The sequence below is a fragment of the Pseudorca crassidens genome, chromosome 3 (assembly GCF_039906515.1).
Source record: "Pseudorca crassidens isolate mPseCra1 chromosome 3, mPseCra1.hap1, whole genome shotgun sequence".
Taxonomy (NCBI): Eukaryota; Metazoa; Chordata; class Mammalia; order Artiodactyla; family Delphinidae; genus Pseudorca; species Pseudorca crassidens.
Genome location: NC_090298.1, coordinates 14,704,108 through 14,717,297, shown reverse-complemented (window position 1 = coordinate 14,717,297; position 13,190 = coordinate 14,704,108). Strand labels below are relative to the sequence as shown.

The 13,190-nt window shown below is 40.7% G+C and overlaps 1 protein-coding gene across 4 annotated transcripts in view; it reads left to right on the top strand.

Moving 5' to 3' along the window:
- Positions 1-13,190, top strand: part of MYO10 (myosin X) — a 217,693-nt gene that overhangs the window by 131,289 nt on the left and 73,214 nt on the right. For all 4 annotated transcript variants that reach the window (XM_067730417.1, XM_067730416.1, XM_067730419.1 and 1 more), the window contains 9 exons: positions 4,338-4,467; positions 5,812-5,930; positions 6,879-7,025; positions 8,073-8,173; positions 8,285-8,351; positions 8,870-8,962; positions 9,379-9,447; positions 10,390-10,472; positions 12,549-12,657. In XM_067730417.1, coding sequence (XP_067586518.1) covers positions 4,338-4,467; positions 5,812-5,930; positions 6,879-7,025; positions 8,073-8,173; positions 8,285-8,351; positions 8,870-8,962; positions 9,379-9,447; positions 10,390-10,472; positions 12,549-12,657 — 918 coding nt within the window. The remainder of the gene's footprint in view (positions 1-4,337; positions 4,468-5,811; positions 5,931-6,878; positions 7,026-8,072; positions 8,174-8,284; positions 8,352-8,869; positions 8,963-9,378; positions 9,448-10,389; positions 10,473-12,548; positions 12,658-13,190) is intronic.

Here is a 13,190-nt window from a genome sequence, read left to right as displayed (position 1 = left end):
CATGTATTTGTCGTCACCACCCCACCACGCACACAGTCACCTGTTTTCTATGTGCTTAATAAAGACTTTATTGAAAACGTTTTGTATAACTTTGTGCCAGTTTTATAACTAAATTGCTATTTAGCGCTTCTGAACTGTGCTGAGAATTTCCCAGGGTTTTTTTTTTTTTTTGAGTCTTGAGCCGTATTGTTGAGAAAACATAATTATAAGGAGGCTTAACAACAGTGCAAACCAACTGTATTTCAATAAAAAATTTTTTAAAAAAGAAGGCTTAAAGGCCTACTCTTGCCAAAGGGGTGGAGATTGCTGCTAAAAAGACTGTAAAATAGGACAGTAGGAGACAATGAATGGAGACTCTTGCTGGCGCTGGTGATAATTGTTTGCAGCCATTAAATTACCCCATGGTCTGATTAATGCAGTTGCCACTTGTCACCACACTCCTAACTAATTAACTAATTCACTTAGAGTTAAACTTGAAAGTGAAGAAGTTACAAATTTGTTCATACAGTGAGCCCATTTTATTCACTTGCTTTCATATCTCCACATGAAATCTTTGTATGTATTTTCAGAACTTAACCAAGAATTTTTTTCACAGATTATCTTTTGATATTTTTCATTCTGCAGTTTGAAATTGTCTACTACTGGGGACTTATTTTTTGAAGGTCTTTTTTTTTTTTTTTAACACAGGTATAGAGGAGATTTTTTTTTTTTTAGTTGAAGTGTAGTTGATTTACAATGTTGTGTTAGTTTCTGGTGTACAGCAAAGTGATTCAGTTGTACATATATATTGTTTTTTGTGTTTTCCGTTATGGTTTATTACAGGATATTGGAGATGGTTCCCTGTGCTGTGCAGTAGGACCTTGTTTATCTATTAGTTTGTATCTACTAATCCCAAGCTCCCACTCCAACCCTCCCCCACGCCCTCCCCCCTTCCCCCCACCCGTGGCAACCACGAGTCTATGGAAGATCTTACTTCTTTAGTGTTATGTAGAGTCCAGGCAGGTGACTTAACAGTGAACATTTTCATTTCTGTGGTCATCCTAAAATGAGCTTAGAAAATTTTTATAAATTAGTGTTGAATACGTCTTGTGATACATGAGGAAAACTTTAGTCATAGAAAGGGAAAATATTAACTTTTTCACAGCATAGGTGCTTTATAATTATTTTGCCGAGGTCTGATTTGGTCCTTACCAGTCTTTTAAAAGTCTTGAGCATAATAAATAATCTGTATTTCTTAGCCATATTTCCTTGCTTTTAGAATAAGTAAATTTTTTTTTTTTTTTTTTTTTTTTTTTGCGTTACGCGGGACTCTCACTGTTGTGGCCTCTGCCGTTGCGGAGCACAGGCTCCGGACGCGCAGGCTCAGCGGCCATGGCTTCCGGGCCCAGCCGCTCCGCTGCATGTGGGATCTTCCCAGACCGGGGCACGAACGCGTGTTCCCTGCATCGGCAGGCAGACTCTCAACCACTGCGCCACCAGGGAAGCCCAGAATAAGTAAATGTGAATAATTATTTTCCCGTAGGCTTTTAAAGATTGATAAGCACTAGGCTAATAGTTCCTCTTCTTTGTGTCAGTTTCTGTCTGAACCCATGAAATGATAGTCTTCTCTACCTTGGTTAAATAATTCATTGTCTTTTAATTTTTTTGTAGTCAATTTTATTGCATTATAATGTACCTATAATAAAATGCCCTCATGGAAAGTGTATAAAGTGAATTTTTAATTTATGCACCCATATACCCACAACCACAGTCAAACCGAAGGACAGTTTTACACCCTAAAAGTTGCTTGTCCCCCTTCCTAGACAATCCCAGCCCCAGCCCCTGCCCTAGGAAACCTAGGAAAGTGTGTCTTTTCTAGAGTTTCCTGTAAATGAAATCATACAGAATCTATTCTCCTGTGTCTAGCTTCTTTCACTCATCCAAACCACACATCACTCAATTATTCTTTTTCTGGTGAGTAGTATTCCACAGAATAGACAGCAATCTATTTACCCATTGATCCATTAAGAGACTCGGTTGTTACAGTAAAAACATGTCAACAACATTAAAAGACATCATCGAATGCAGTGTCCATTAACCTACCAGCAGTAACATGGCAACCATTTTTAATTTTGTAGATTTTCTTCCCAGATGATTTTCTTGAAAAAATTAGTTACAAAAATAATTTTTTACTTTTTGCATACAGCTATCATAAATATCGTTTCTATATAATGTTCATCATTTCCTTTAAAAACGATATACTGTTCTAACAAGTTCATTTGCTATATTGGACTTGTCTGATTGTAGGAGAGCTAGATTTTTTTTTCTCTCTGAAAGTGTTGTTAAGAAAACGCTGTAGTGAATATTTTATAAAACTTTCTTTCCTGTTGAGATTTTCCTCAGAACAAATCCCCAGTGTTGCAGTGAAGGGAGATTACACAGGAGATGGACTTTCTAAGGACATAAAAAGAAAAAAAGCATAGAGCTGGATAGACAGTAAGTTCCTAGACTTTGGGTTCATCAGACCTGACTTTGACTCTTGGTTGTGTAACCCTGAGAAAGTTAAGTAACTTCTCTGAACATTATGAGATTATGTACATATGTGGGCCAGCACAGTGCTGCCCCATAATCTTGTTTTCCAAAAAGATTATACTAACTTATACTACCAGTGACCAGTGCAGATATACCTCACTTTCACCCATTTTATCATTCAGAAAGATTTTTGGTAATTTAATAGAAGCTATCTCATTTTCTTCAATTTGTGCATATTGGATTTCTAGGAAGGAAAACATTTCTCTCTGGATTTGCATTTCCTCTTACGAGAAGTGCCTATTTTATTTTCATTGCTCATGTGTCTCTTAATATAGCTATTGCTCCTTGCCTTACAATTTTTTTCTTTTAATTCTGTTTCCCTGTCTGTTGTTTTTGCCCTTTGTTTCTGGCTTTGTTTTTTTCCTTGTAAAGAAATTAAACTCTTCACATTTTAAAATCTCCAGTCATTTCCTTTTGCAGTTTCTATGGCTTCAAAGTGCTGTGTGGCTTCCGTCTTCACATCTCCTGTGGTCATTGTAACAATTATGGGTCCGAGTTCTCTTTGTAGCTTATGTTCATCAGTATAGCCAGCGATTCTGTCCTCAGTTGTGTGTGCAGGCGTGTGTGCGGTGTGTGTGTGTTGGAGGGGGCTATTTAGCTCTTTTTCTGACGAGAATATGGCTCCCAAATCAGAAGAGAAAATGAGCAAATCTTAGATCTGATTCAGAAGATGCCCGGCTTCAGCTTAGATACTTGTTGGGGACCAAAACCCCTGTAGGTGCCTGTTTATTTTTATTTTTCCCAAATCAGCATTATGTTAACTTCCATTTAGTATCCAGAGACCAAAATAAGACTTGAGAAATCCTTTGGAGAAATGGAAAATAGCGATGTGATGACTTTCCAGGGAAGACAGATCTAGATCCACTCAGGTTTTCCATCAGCATCTCTTATAAAAGGAACAGTAGACTCTCCTATCTGTCCAGCCCCTGATAGAGAATTTCATTCCACCTACTGGGGTCCCTGCTGCATTTAAAATTAAGACAAGTCCCCAAAGTTTACACTAGAGGAGTCTCATGAAGTATCCCCCCCACCATTTTTTATGTGTAGGAAAATAATAAATGTTCCATTACATTTTGATACATGTAGAAAAAGTATTTCTTTGTCACCATCATTACTGTGACTCTCTGGGGTAATTCTTTTGTGGCATGAATAGGAGTCTTGTATGTAAGGCAGGTATTTACTTTTATCTTACTGATTGGGTTATCTCTAAGTATTCTACAATTCTTTTTTAATGTCATGCTTTTCTTTTATGTGTACCTGTGTAAAGTCTTTATCATTTAAAAGTGAGGGGGCGGGACTTCCCTGGTGGCGCAGTGGTTAAGAATCTGCCTGCTAATGCAGGGGACACAGGTTTGAGCCCTGGTCCAGGAAGATCTCACTTGCCGTGGAGCAACTAAGCCCATGCACCACAGCTACTGAGCCTGCGCTGTAGAGCCCGCGAGCCACAACTACTGAGCCTGCGTGCCACAACTACTGAAGCCCATGTGCCTAGCTCCCGTGCTCCGCAACAAGAGAAGCCACTGCAATGAGAAACCCGCTCGCTGCAACTAGAGAAAGCCCGCGTGCAGTGACAAAGACCCAACGCAGCCAAAAATAAATGAATGAATTAATAAATTTTTTAAAAATCTTAAAAAAAAGTGAGGGGGCATACATCTATTTCTTGCTTTCTTGCCTTGAGAATAATACTTAATAATTTTACTGAGGAAGGAGTATTTTTTATTTTCTTTAGTATGAAAACAGATTAAAAATTAAATATTTTCTTCTAGATGGCAATGGAGGTAATGCAGTTTAGCAAGGAAGAAGTTCGGGAAGTTTTGAGGTTGCTTGCTGGTATATTGCATCTTGGGAACATAGAATTTATCACTGCTGGTGGAGCACAAGTTTCCTTCAAAACAGGTAAGATTGTTCCTCCCTCCTTTACTTCCTTGACTTTTGCCTCATAGGAAACATAGATCTAAAATCCTTACTATCTGGTCTTTAACAGAAAAAATTTTTCGAGCCCTTGAATAAGAGCTACAGAGCTTTGTATCTGATGTGAACGGTCAGCTAATAAAGGGTCAAAGCATCTGACAAGTGATTACTGGCTGTGTTCTCATGTTTACTAAGAAAGAAGGACAGTGGGCCCAATAAGAGGAAATAGGAGCGACAAGAATTGGATGTAGGAGAAATGTTATGAATCAGGCATGAGTGTTGCCATAGCTATTCATGGTTATTGAAGGCTGCCATAGTGGAATGGTTAAGACCATTAGTTTTCAAGCCAGAATAATTCGTTCGTAGCCCAGCTCTGCCACAAGCTGTTTCCTTGGGTTACTTATCCCTTCAGTACTTGTGACTTCTCATCTGTGAAGTGCACGACAGAGATGTGTTGTCAAGATTGAGTTAATAGACACATAACAATATCAGTTATCATTTTCCTGGAGTGATTTATCTTTTAAACTTTTCTGATAGACGCAATGGACAAGGACATGGAGGCTGGGAATTGGATGAGTTGAAGTTGAGAGTAGCCCTAGAGTTGCCCAGGGCTGCAGGCCTGTTGTTCTCAAACGTTTGCTCCCAGTGCCTCTTAATAACTTTAAAATCACAGAGAATTCCGAAGAGCTTTTGTTCCTGTGGGTCATATCTGTTGATGTTTACTGCATTAGAAATTAAAAGAGGCAGTTTAAAAAAAATAAATGTGCTCTAAAATAACCATAATAAACCCATTGCATATAATACAATAAATATCATCATTTTCTTTGAAAGACCATCTTCCAAAACAAACCAAAACAAATCAGTGAAGAGTGACATTGTCTAACGATTTTGTAAATTTTTACAATATCTGATGTAACAGAGGACAGCTGGATTCTCCTGCTTCTGCCTTCCGTTTGTTGGGCTACCTCATGTCATGTAGCCTCTGGAATATTCTTCTGTATACTGGTGAGGGAATGAGGGTGAAAAATCAAATAACATCGTAGTCTTATTACTGAAATAGTTATGACCTTGCAAACCTCTTGGGGGTCTTGGGGAACCCACCTCGGGGTCTGTGGACCATACTCGGTCCAAGCACCAGGTTCTTTGCTGTAAACCTAAGACTTATTAAAGGAGTGAATAACCTACCAGAAGAATGTGTATCCTGTAGGTCTTGCCTGAGGGACTTAGGAATATTCTCTGCTTTACTGTGTCGCTCTGTGGAGTTGGCTTTGCACCCATTCGGGGTCCCATGGCCTGTGTGTCCACGTTTGCCTTGTCCTTCCTCCCCAGCCTTGGGCAGGTCTGCAGAGTTACTTGGGCTGGACCCGGCACAGCTCACAGATGCCTTGACCCAGAGATCCATGTCCCTCCGGGGGGAGGAGATCCTGACGCCTCTCAACGTTCAACAGGTAGGCGTGTGGCCCTCAAAGCAACTTCTAAAGATGCTCCTGGGTCTGCAGATCTGTGGCTTTGATTCGAATAAGTAGCTGCAGTGAACCATTTGAATGAGTTTGGCTCAGGATCAAAATAAAGAAGACATCCACGCTGAGGGGGGTACACAAAGTGGTTCAGTTGTCTTCTTAGAGACGGTGTAGCAGAGTCATTAGGAGAAAGGGGCCTGATGGACGTTTCCCGAGTTTGAGTCTTGCCTCTTCGGCTTATTATATTTTGTTCTTGGGAAATTTATTCACTGTGCCTCAATTTCCTCCTCTGTAAGACAAGGATAATTATACCGAATTCATAGGATTCTAGTAAGGATGATAATAAAAATATATATGCTAAATGCTTCATGACTGGTGCAGAGTAAGAATTACGTAACCATTAGCTGTAATAATAATTATTATTATTATTAACGAAAACAGTGCAACAGTATGTTGTATTACTTATTTTTGCTTCTGCTACTGCCTTGAGCCTCTTATATGCGCTAGCCCATCTCACAGCTGTTTCTTGACTGGGTAAGTAGAAACGCTAAGCATGCCAGGAAGAAAACTTTTATGTGTACAGAGTGAAATATGAGAAGGTGATAATGAGAGAGGTCAGGTCTTAATTATTGTTTGAAACCTGATAAAATTTGTAGCTGTGGGTTCAGATCCTTTCTTACAACTCAGTCTATAAAGTTGAATTCGAAAGCCTGACTTCAAGGACTTCTTGGTGAATCGTGCTGTAAAGTGAATAAGCAGGTTCCAGGTTACCCTTTCTTTAGACAGCTGTGTTATCCTAGACGGTATTGGCTTACTTGACATGGGGTGCATAGATGTTGAGTGAGTGTGTCTCCCGAGTGGGGCGGGGATGGACTTGCCTGTCTGGGCTGCCCCGGGGTCATCTGGGCACCATGGCCCTGTCTCCTCTCCCCACAGGCAGCAGACAGCAGGGACTCCTTGGCCATGGCGCTTTACGCACGCTGCTTCGAGTGGGTGATCAAGAAGATCAACGGCAGGATCAAAGGCAAAGATGACTTCAAATCTGTCGGCATCCTTGACATCTTTGGATTTGAAAACTTTGAGGTATGCTTCCAGCGAGTGGGATAATCTTAAGCAAGCCTCTTGAAACAAACATTGATATGTTTCTCTGCAGATTTTTTTTTTTTTTTTTTTTTTTTGCGGTACGTGGGCCTCTCACTGTTGCGGCCTCTCCCATTGCGGAGCACAGGCTCCGGACACGCAGGCTCAGCGGCCATGGCTCACGGGCTCAGCCACTCCACGGCACGTGGGATCTTCCCGGACCGGGGCACGAACCCGTGTCCCCTGCAACGGCAGGCGGACTCCCAACCACTGCGCTACCAGGGAAGCCCTTTTTTTGCCTTTTTAAAAAAATGTTTTATTGAAGTATAGTCGATTTACAATGTTGTGTTAGTTTCTGCTGTACAGCAAAGTGAATCAGTTATACATATACATCTATCCACTCTTTTTTTAGATTCTTTTCCCATATAGGTCATTACAGAGTGTTGAGTGGTGTTCCCTGTGCTATACAGTAGGTCCTTACTAGTTATCTGTTTTATATATAGTAGTGTGTATATGTCAATCCCAATCTCCCAATTTATCCTTCCCCCCCTTTCCCCCATGGTTACCATAAGATTGTTTTCTACATCTATGACCTGTTTCTGTTTTGTAGATAAGTTCATTTGTACCATTTTTTTTTAGATTCCACATATAAGTGATATCATATGGTATTTGTCTTTGAGTTACTTCACTCAGTATGACAATCTCTAGGTCCATTCATGTTGCTGCAGATGGCATTATTTCATTCTTTTTTTATGGCTGAGTAATATTCTGTTGTATATATGTCCCACGTCTTCTTTATCCATTCCTCTGTTGATGGACGTGTAGGTTGCTTCCATGTCCTGGCTATTATACATAGTGCTGCAGTGAACATTGGGGTGCATGTATCTTTTTGAATTATGGTCTTCTCTGGATATATGCACAGGAGTGGGACTGCAGGATCGTATGGTAGCTCTATTTTTAGTTTTTTAAGGAACCTCCATACCTTTCTCCATCGTGGCTTGTTTGGCCTTTTTATGTAATAGACACTTGTTGAATGGTTTCCTCCCTTAGGTGAATCACTTTGAGCAGTTCAATATAAACTATGCAAATGAGAAGCTTCAGGAGTATTTCAACAAGCATATCTTTTCTTTAGAACAACTGGAATATAGCAGGTAAGCACTCATCAAATTCCATTTCAAATTTTTTAAGAAAATGAGCCCCTCCATTGGATAGTTTTGAAGCTATATTTGACTACAACCTGGCCCTTTTTAATCTTTGCACAGAGAAGGCTTAGTGTGGGAAGACATTGACTGGATAGACAATGGAGAATGCCTGGACTTGATTGAGAAGGTAACACACTGTTGAAGAATTGGTAACAGTCCCAAGGGTGTCCAGCTGGGCTGATTCATATTTATGGGAACAAAACAGCTTGTGCTAACACGCACATCAAAGATGTGAACGTTTAGAGCACAGTGGACCGTTTGGAAACATGCATGTAAATGTGCAAGGTTGCATTTAAATACTTGGCTGCTTCAAACCCATTGTCTCGTTGAAGTCAATATTTTAAGAATCAACAGTGTGCAGATTGGCTTCCCATAGATTTTAAGTCGTCATCAAAACCTTTGCAGTTCCGATAGTGGATTGGCCAGTTGTAAAAGTTTTGTCCGCCAAATTGCAGGGGGTTCCGTTTTTTTAGTGTGGAATGAACTAGATTTCTTAATAGTGTGTCTTTCTGAATTTTTCAATCTGAGAAGTTATTATGCCCTTTTGACCACTTACTTGATAGCGAGTAGAGAGGAAAGGAGCTGTAAAAATAAACAGAGCCAAAACCTTCTAATTCATATTTAACCTTTTTTCCCCTCTTCTAGAAACTTGGTCTCCTAGCCCTTATCAATGAAGAAAGCCATTTTCCTCAAGCCACAGACGGCACCTTATTGGAGAAGTTACACACTCAGCATGCTGTATGTCCAAACCTGCCGATTCCTCCTTGTGTCTGAATAGCACATCTGTGGATTAAGATGTGACACGTGACAGATTTCGGTGCTGTTGACCTACTGTGCCTCCCACAGTGAATTTTTTTCCCTCAAACGGAAGCTTTTCTCTGCTATAACTAAATGGAAATAAGCCAAAGGCATAGATTGTAGGCTGCTTGTCAGAATATGCCCATGTTTAGCTAGTGTATAAAATTTAACATTTTTAACCTAATGTAATGACACAGACCAGAATTGCCTGGTTTTGATGAAGTGCATCACACGATGTGTCCTAAACCTCTGATAGGTCATGGGTTTTGCAATTGTTTTCACTGTCAGTTATAGTTATACTGTCAGGAAATCAGTGAGTGAAATGAGGCGTTTCTATTTGTTTTGTTTTTTTTTAGAATAACCACTTTTACGTGAAGCCCAGAGTTGCAGTCAACAATTTTGGAGTGAAACACTATGCTGGAGAGGTAACTCCCTTTTTTTTTTTTTTAATTTATTTTATTGATGGATAATTGATTTACAATGTTGTGTTAATTTCTGCTGTACAGCAAAGTGATTCAGTTATTATGTTCTTTTTCCATTATGGTTTATCACAGGATATTGAATATATTTCTCTGTGCTATACAGTAGAACCTTGTTTATTCATTCTATATATGATAGTTTGCATCTGCTAATCCCAAACTTCCAATGCAACCCTCTCCCCCTCCCCCCTCCCCCTCCCCCTTGGCAACCACAAGTCTGTTCTCTAAGTCTGTGAGTCTGTTTCTGTTTCGTAGATAAGTTCATTTGTGTCATATTTTAGATTCCACATATAAGTGATATCATATGGTATTTGTCTTTCTCTTTGTGACCTCACTTAGTATGATAATCTCTGGGTCCATCCATGTTGCTGCAAATGGCATTATTTCATTCTTTTACTACAAATAGTTGAGTAGTATTCCATTGTATACATGTACCACATCTTCTTTATCCATTCCTCTGTCAATGAATGTCTAGTTTGCTTGCGTGTCTTGGCTATCGTAAATAGTGCTGCTGTGAACATAGGGGGCGCGTGTATCTTTTGAACTAGAGTTTTGTCCTGTTTTGTGCCCAGGAGTGGGATTGCTGGATCACATGGCAACTCTCTTGTTAGTTTTTTGAGGAACCTCCGTACTGTTTTGTATAGTGGCTGCATCAGCTTAGTGTAGGAGGGTTCCCTTTTCTCCACACCCTTGGAGAGGTAACTTCTTAATCAAGATCCTTGCTGATACTTGCTCATTTGGTATTTAGAGTATAGTAATTTCAGAAGCCAATCATAAATATATTGAGCTAACATCTTGTCGTGGACCCAGCTTTTAAAGGGGATGCTTATGGCCCGAAGTGATTCTTTTGATCAGTTCCGCCTTCTCTTGTTTATTTTGGAAAACCAGGTGCAGTATGACGTGCGGGGCATCTTGGAGAAGAACAGAGATACCTTCAGGGATGATCTTCTCAACTTGCTGAGGGAAAGCCGGTGCGTCAGTCTTCTCCCCGAGATGTCAGACTGATGTTTGTGCAGATGCTTTTAATTCACGAATACAGAAAAAGTTAATGTGTGGGCAATTGGTTTATCATCTTCTTCCCCGGGCAGTATTTCATCAAGAAAGTGATCCGAGAGGTAGAAAATGGTACTAGCGGTAGTGACTACCATTTAATGAGGCAGCATTGGAATAGTAAATCTATCATGTTATGCAGGTGAGGAAACTAAGACTTACAGTGATTAAGTGACTTGCCCGAGATCCCTCAACTAGATTTGATCTGGTCTGCTTGGCCCAGGGACCTAAGATTTTAACCGGTATGACCTACTGTCTTCATAGCAAGCTTAGAGCTGTGCGTTAAATTGACTTCAGCCTCGGGTGTATAGGACCCTATGTCTCTCATTAGTGTAAGGGGTATCGAGAGAAATAAACAAGTATTATTCAGCTAAAGTGATAGATTAATTACCCATTCATTTATTCATTCATGACTTGTAAATTCACATCATTAAACCAGTAGTTAAGGAAAACATGCTGAAAGTTCTAGTGATTAGTTTAGCTATTTGTATGTATGAAACCAGGAGCCTTCCTATTTTTAGGAGCCTGTGTGAGAGAGAAAGGAGGAAAACAACCCTTGCCTTAAAGTTGTCAATACCTGTATCAGATCCAGCGTGAGTCTCTAACACACATATTTAATATCTAAGGAGGGAAAGCACAATTACTAAAAAGCTGGAATACTTTTAGAAATGAAAGTATTAGGTGCCCACCCTGTCACTTAGAATTGGGGTGAAGGGAACCCCTCTAAGGTGTCAGCTTAGAAGCTCAGGGTGGAAGTGTTTGATCTTTCAACTTGTTTTAACCCTCTTTTATGAGGATTCCCTAATTACAACCTTGTCAGCTATTTCTATTTTTAGATAAGTTTTCAGGCCTGTAAAAATGGCGACGTTTTAAAAATACCATAGCAGGTTACCTATCTCTCAAAGCAGATTTAAAGTGATGCATTTAAATAAAAGCAGTGTCTTGAGGTTACCTGGAACATTTTGTTGTGAAAAAGAGCACAGGCCTGGAGACCCGCGAGATGGCCTTTCACTGGTTGCCGCTGTCATGACGTCAAGTGGTTGTGGAAGTGGGGTGGAGAACGTTGTTTCAGCCCCAGGTTTCTCTCTGTAGAAGGAGGGGCTTGGCCTATTTGCTGCACCTGCTCTCTTTTGCCTTTGGCATCTGTGACGTTTTAATGAGTAAAACTCCAAAGCACTCAAAGCACAGAGAAGTTCAAAGAGCGAGAATGAAACATCACCCGGGGATGCAAGTGAGAAGGGGTCAAGCAGAAGAGAAGTGATGAGGGAAGTGCTGGCGTTGTCCCCCTGAGGGGCGTGGTTGCCCGACCGCCTCATTCCTGGTCCCCGCGAAGGCACCCCCCACACATACACACCCCACCCCGGTTTTATAGCCCAGAGCATCTTCTGTGCAAGGAAGATAAAAGAAAGGCTTCTGAGAAGCCTTTTACTCTCTCAGTAGTGGCAGTAGATTTTACAGAACTTTTAAATAATAATAACAACAAACTTCAGCACTTAGGATGTGCCCATTTTCCAGATGAAAAAAACAGGCCTAGAGAGAGGCAAGCGTCGTGTCTAAGTCACACAACTAGGAAGTGGCGGCGGGGGCGGGGGGGGGGGGGGGGCGGGCTCACTCCAGAGTTAGCATCTTTCCACCCGTTACCTGGTCGCATCTTCGTCACTCTGCGGTGCACGAGACAAACCCCTCCCTTCCACAGGGCGTGGAGGCTGCAGAAGCTCTGCAGAGCTCAGCGGTCCTACGTGGCTTGTCGCCCTGAGTCATCTTCATCCCAATCCCCTTCTCTTCTGCAAGACGCTGGTGCTCCGAAGCGGCCACGTCTGTTTTCAGTGCCTAAAGCTCTTTGGGAGTGGTTGGTGTGAAATCTTTGGACACTGTCTTAGCTCTTCCAGGCCTTGGTGTGTTATTTTCAGTGGGGAAATGCATTGTGATTACAGTAATCCAGCACCTAATAACCGGGTGTGCACCCCTCACGGCCCTCCTGCTCTCCGCTCACACAGATTCGACTTCATCTACGACCTCTTTGAACACGTTTCAAGCCGCACGAACCAGGATACCTTGAAATGTGGAAGCAAACATCGGCGGCCCACGGTCAGCTCGCAATTCAAGGTTAGTCTATGCTGCTGGCCTGGACGGATCCATCTTTATTGTGATTTTAAGAATTGAAAATAGGAAATGGGTATCTGTGAGGTCTATGAAAGTGTTTATTATTATTATTTTTTCTATCATCCTTTTAAACCAGTCAGGGCTCTAGGAAGAAAATATACTTTTCTTTTTTTCTGAGCCAGATGAAAAAAAAAAAAATGTAGATTTTTTTTTTTGTCAAAAATAAATAGCTACTTATTCTAAGCTTACGAAATAGTAAGTCTTCATAAGAAGGACTGTTTGGTCATTTGGGATCACTCTGATTGGTATTTAAAGACTCATGTGCATATAAAGTATCTTTCTTCCTGTGTCTGGATTGTTTTTGTTTTTCCCAGGTATGTTTACAGTATCATAACTAGGAAGAATAACCAAGTGCATGGTTAAACAAGATCAGTGTCAGTTACCTTGTCCAGATGTCTAGAATTCAGGGAAAATAAGAAACATTCTTACGTGCATTTTAAGTATGTAAGCCTTTTAGGTAGTTTAGAGGCAGATAA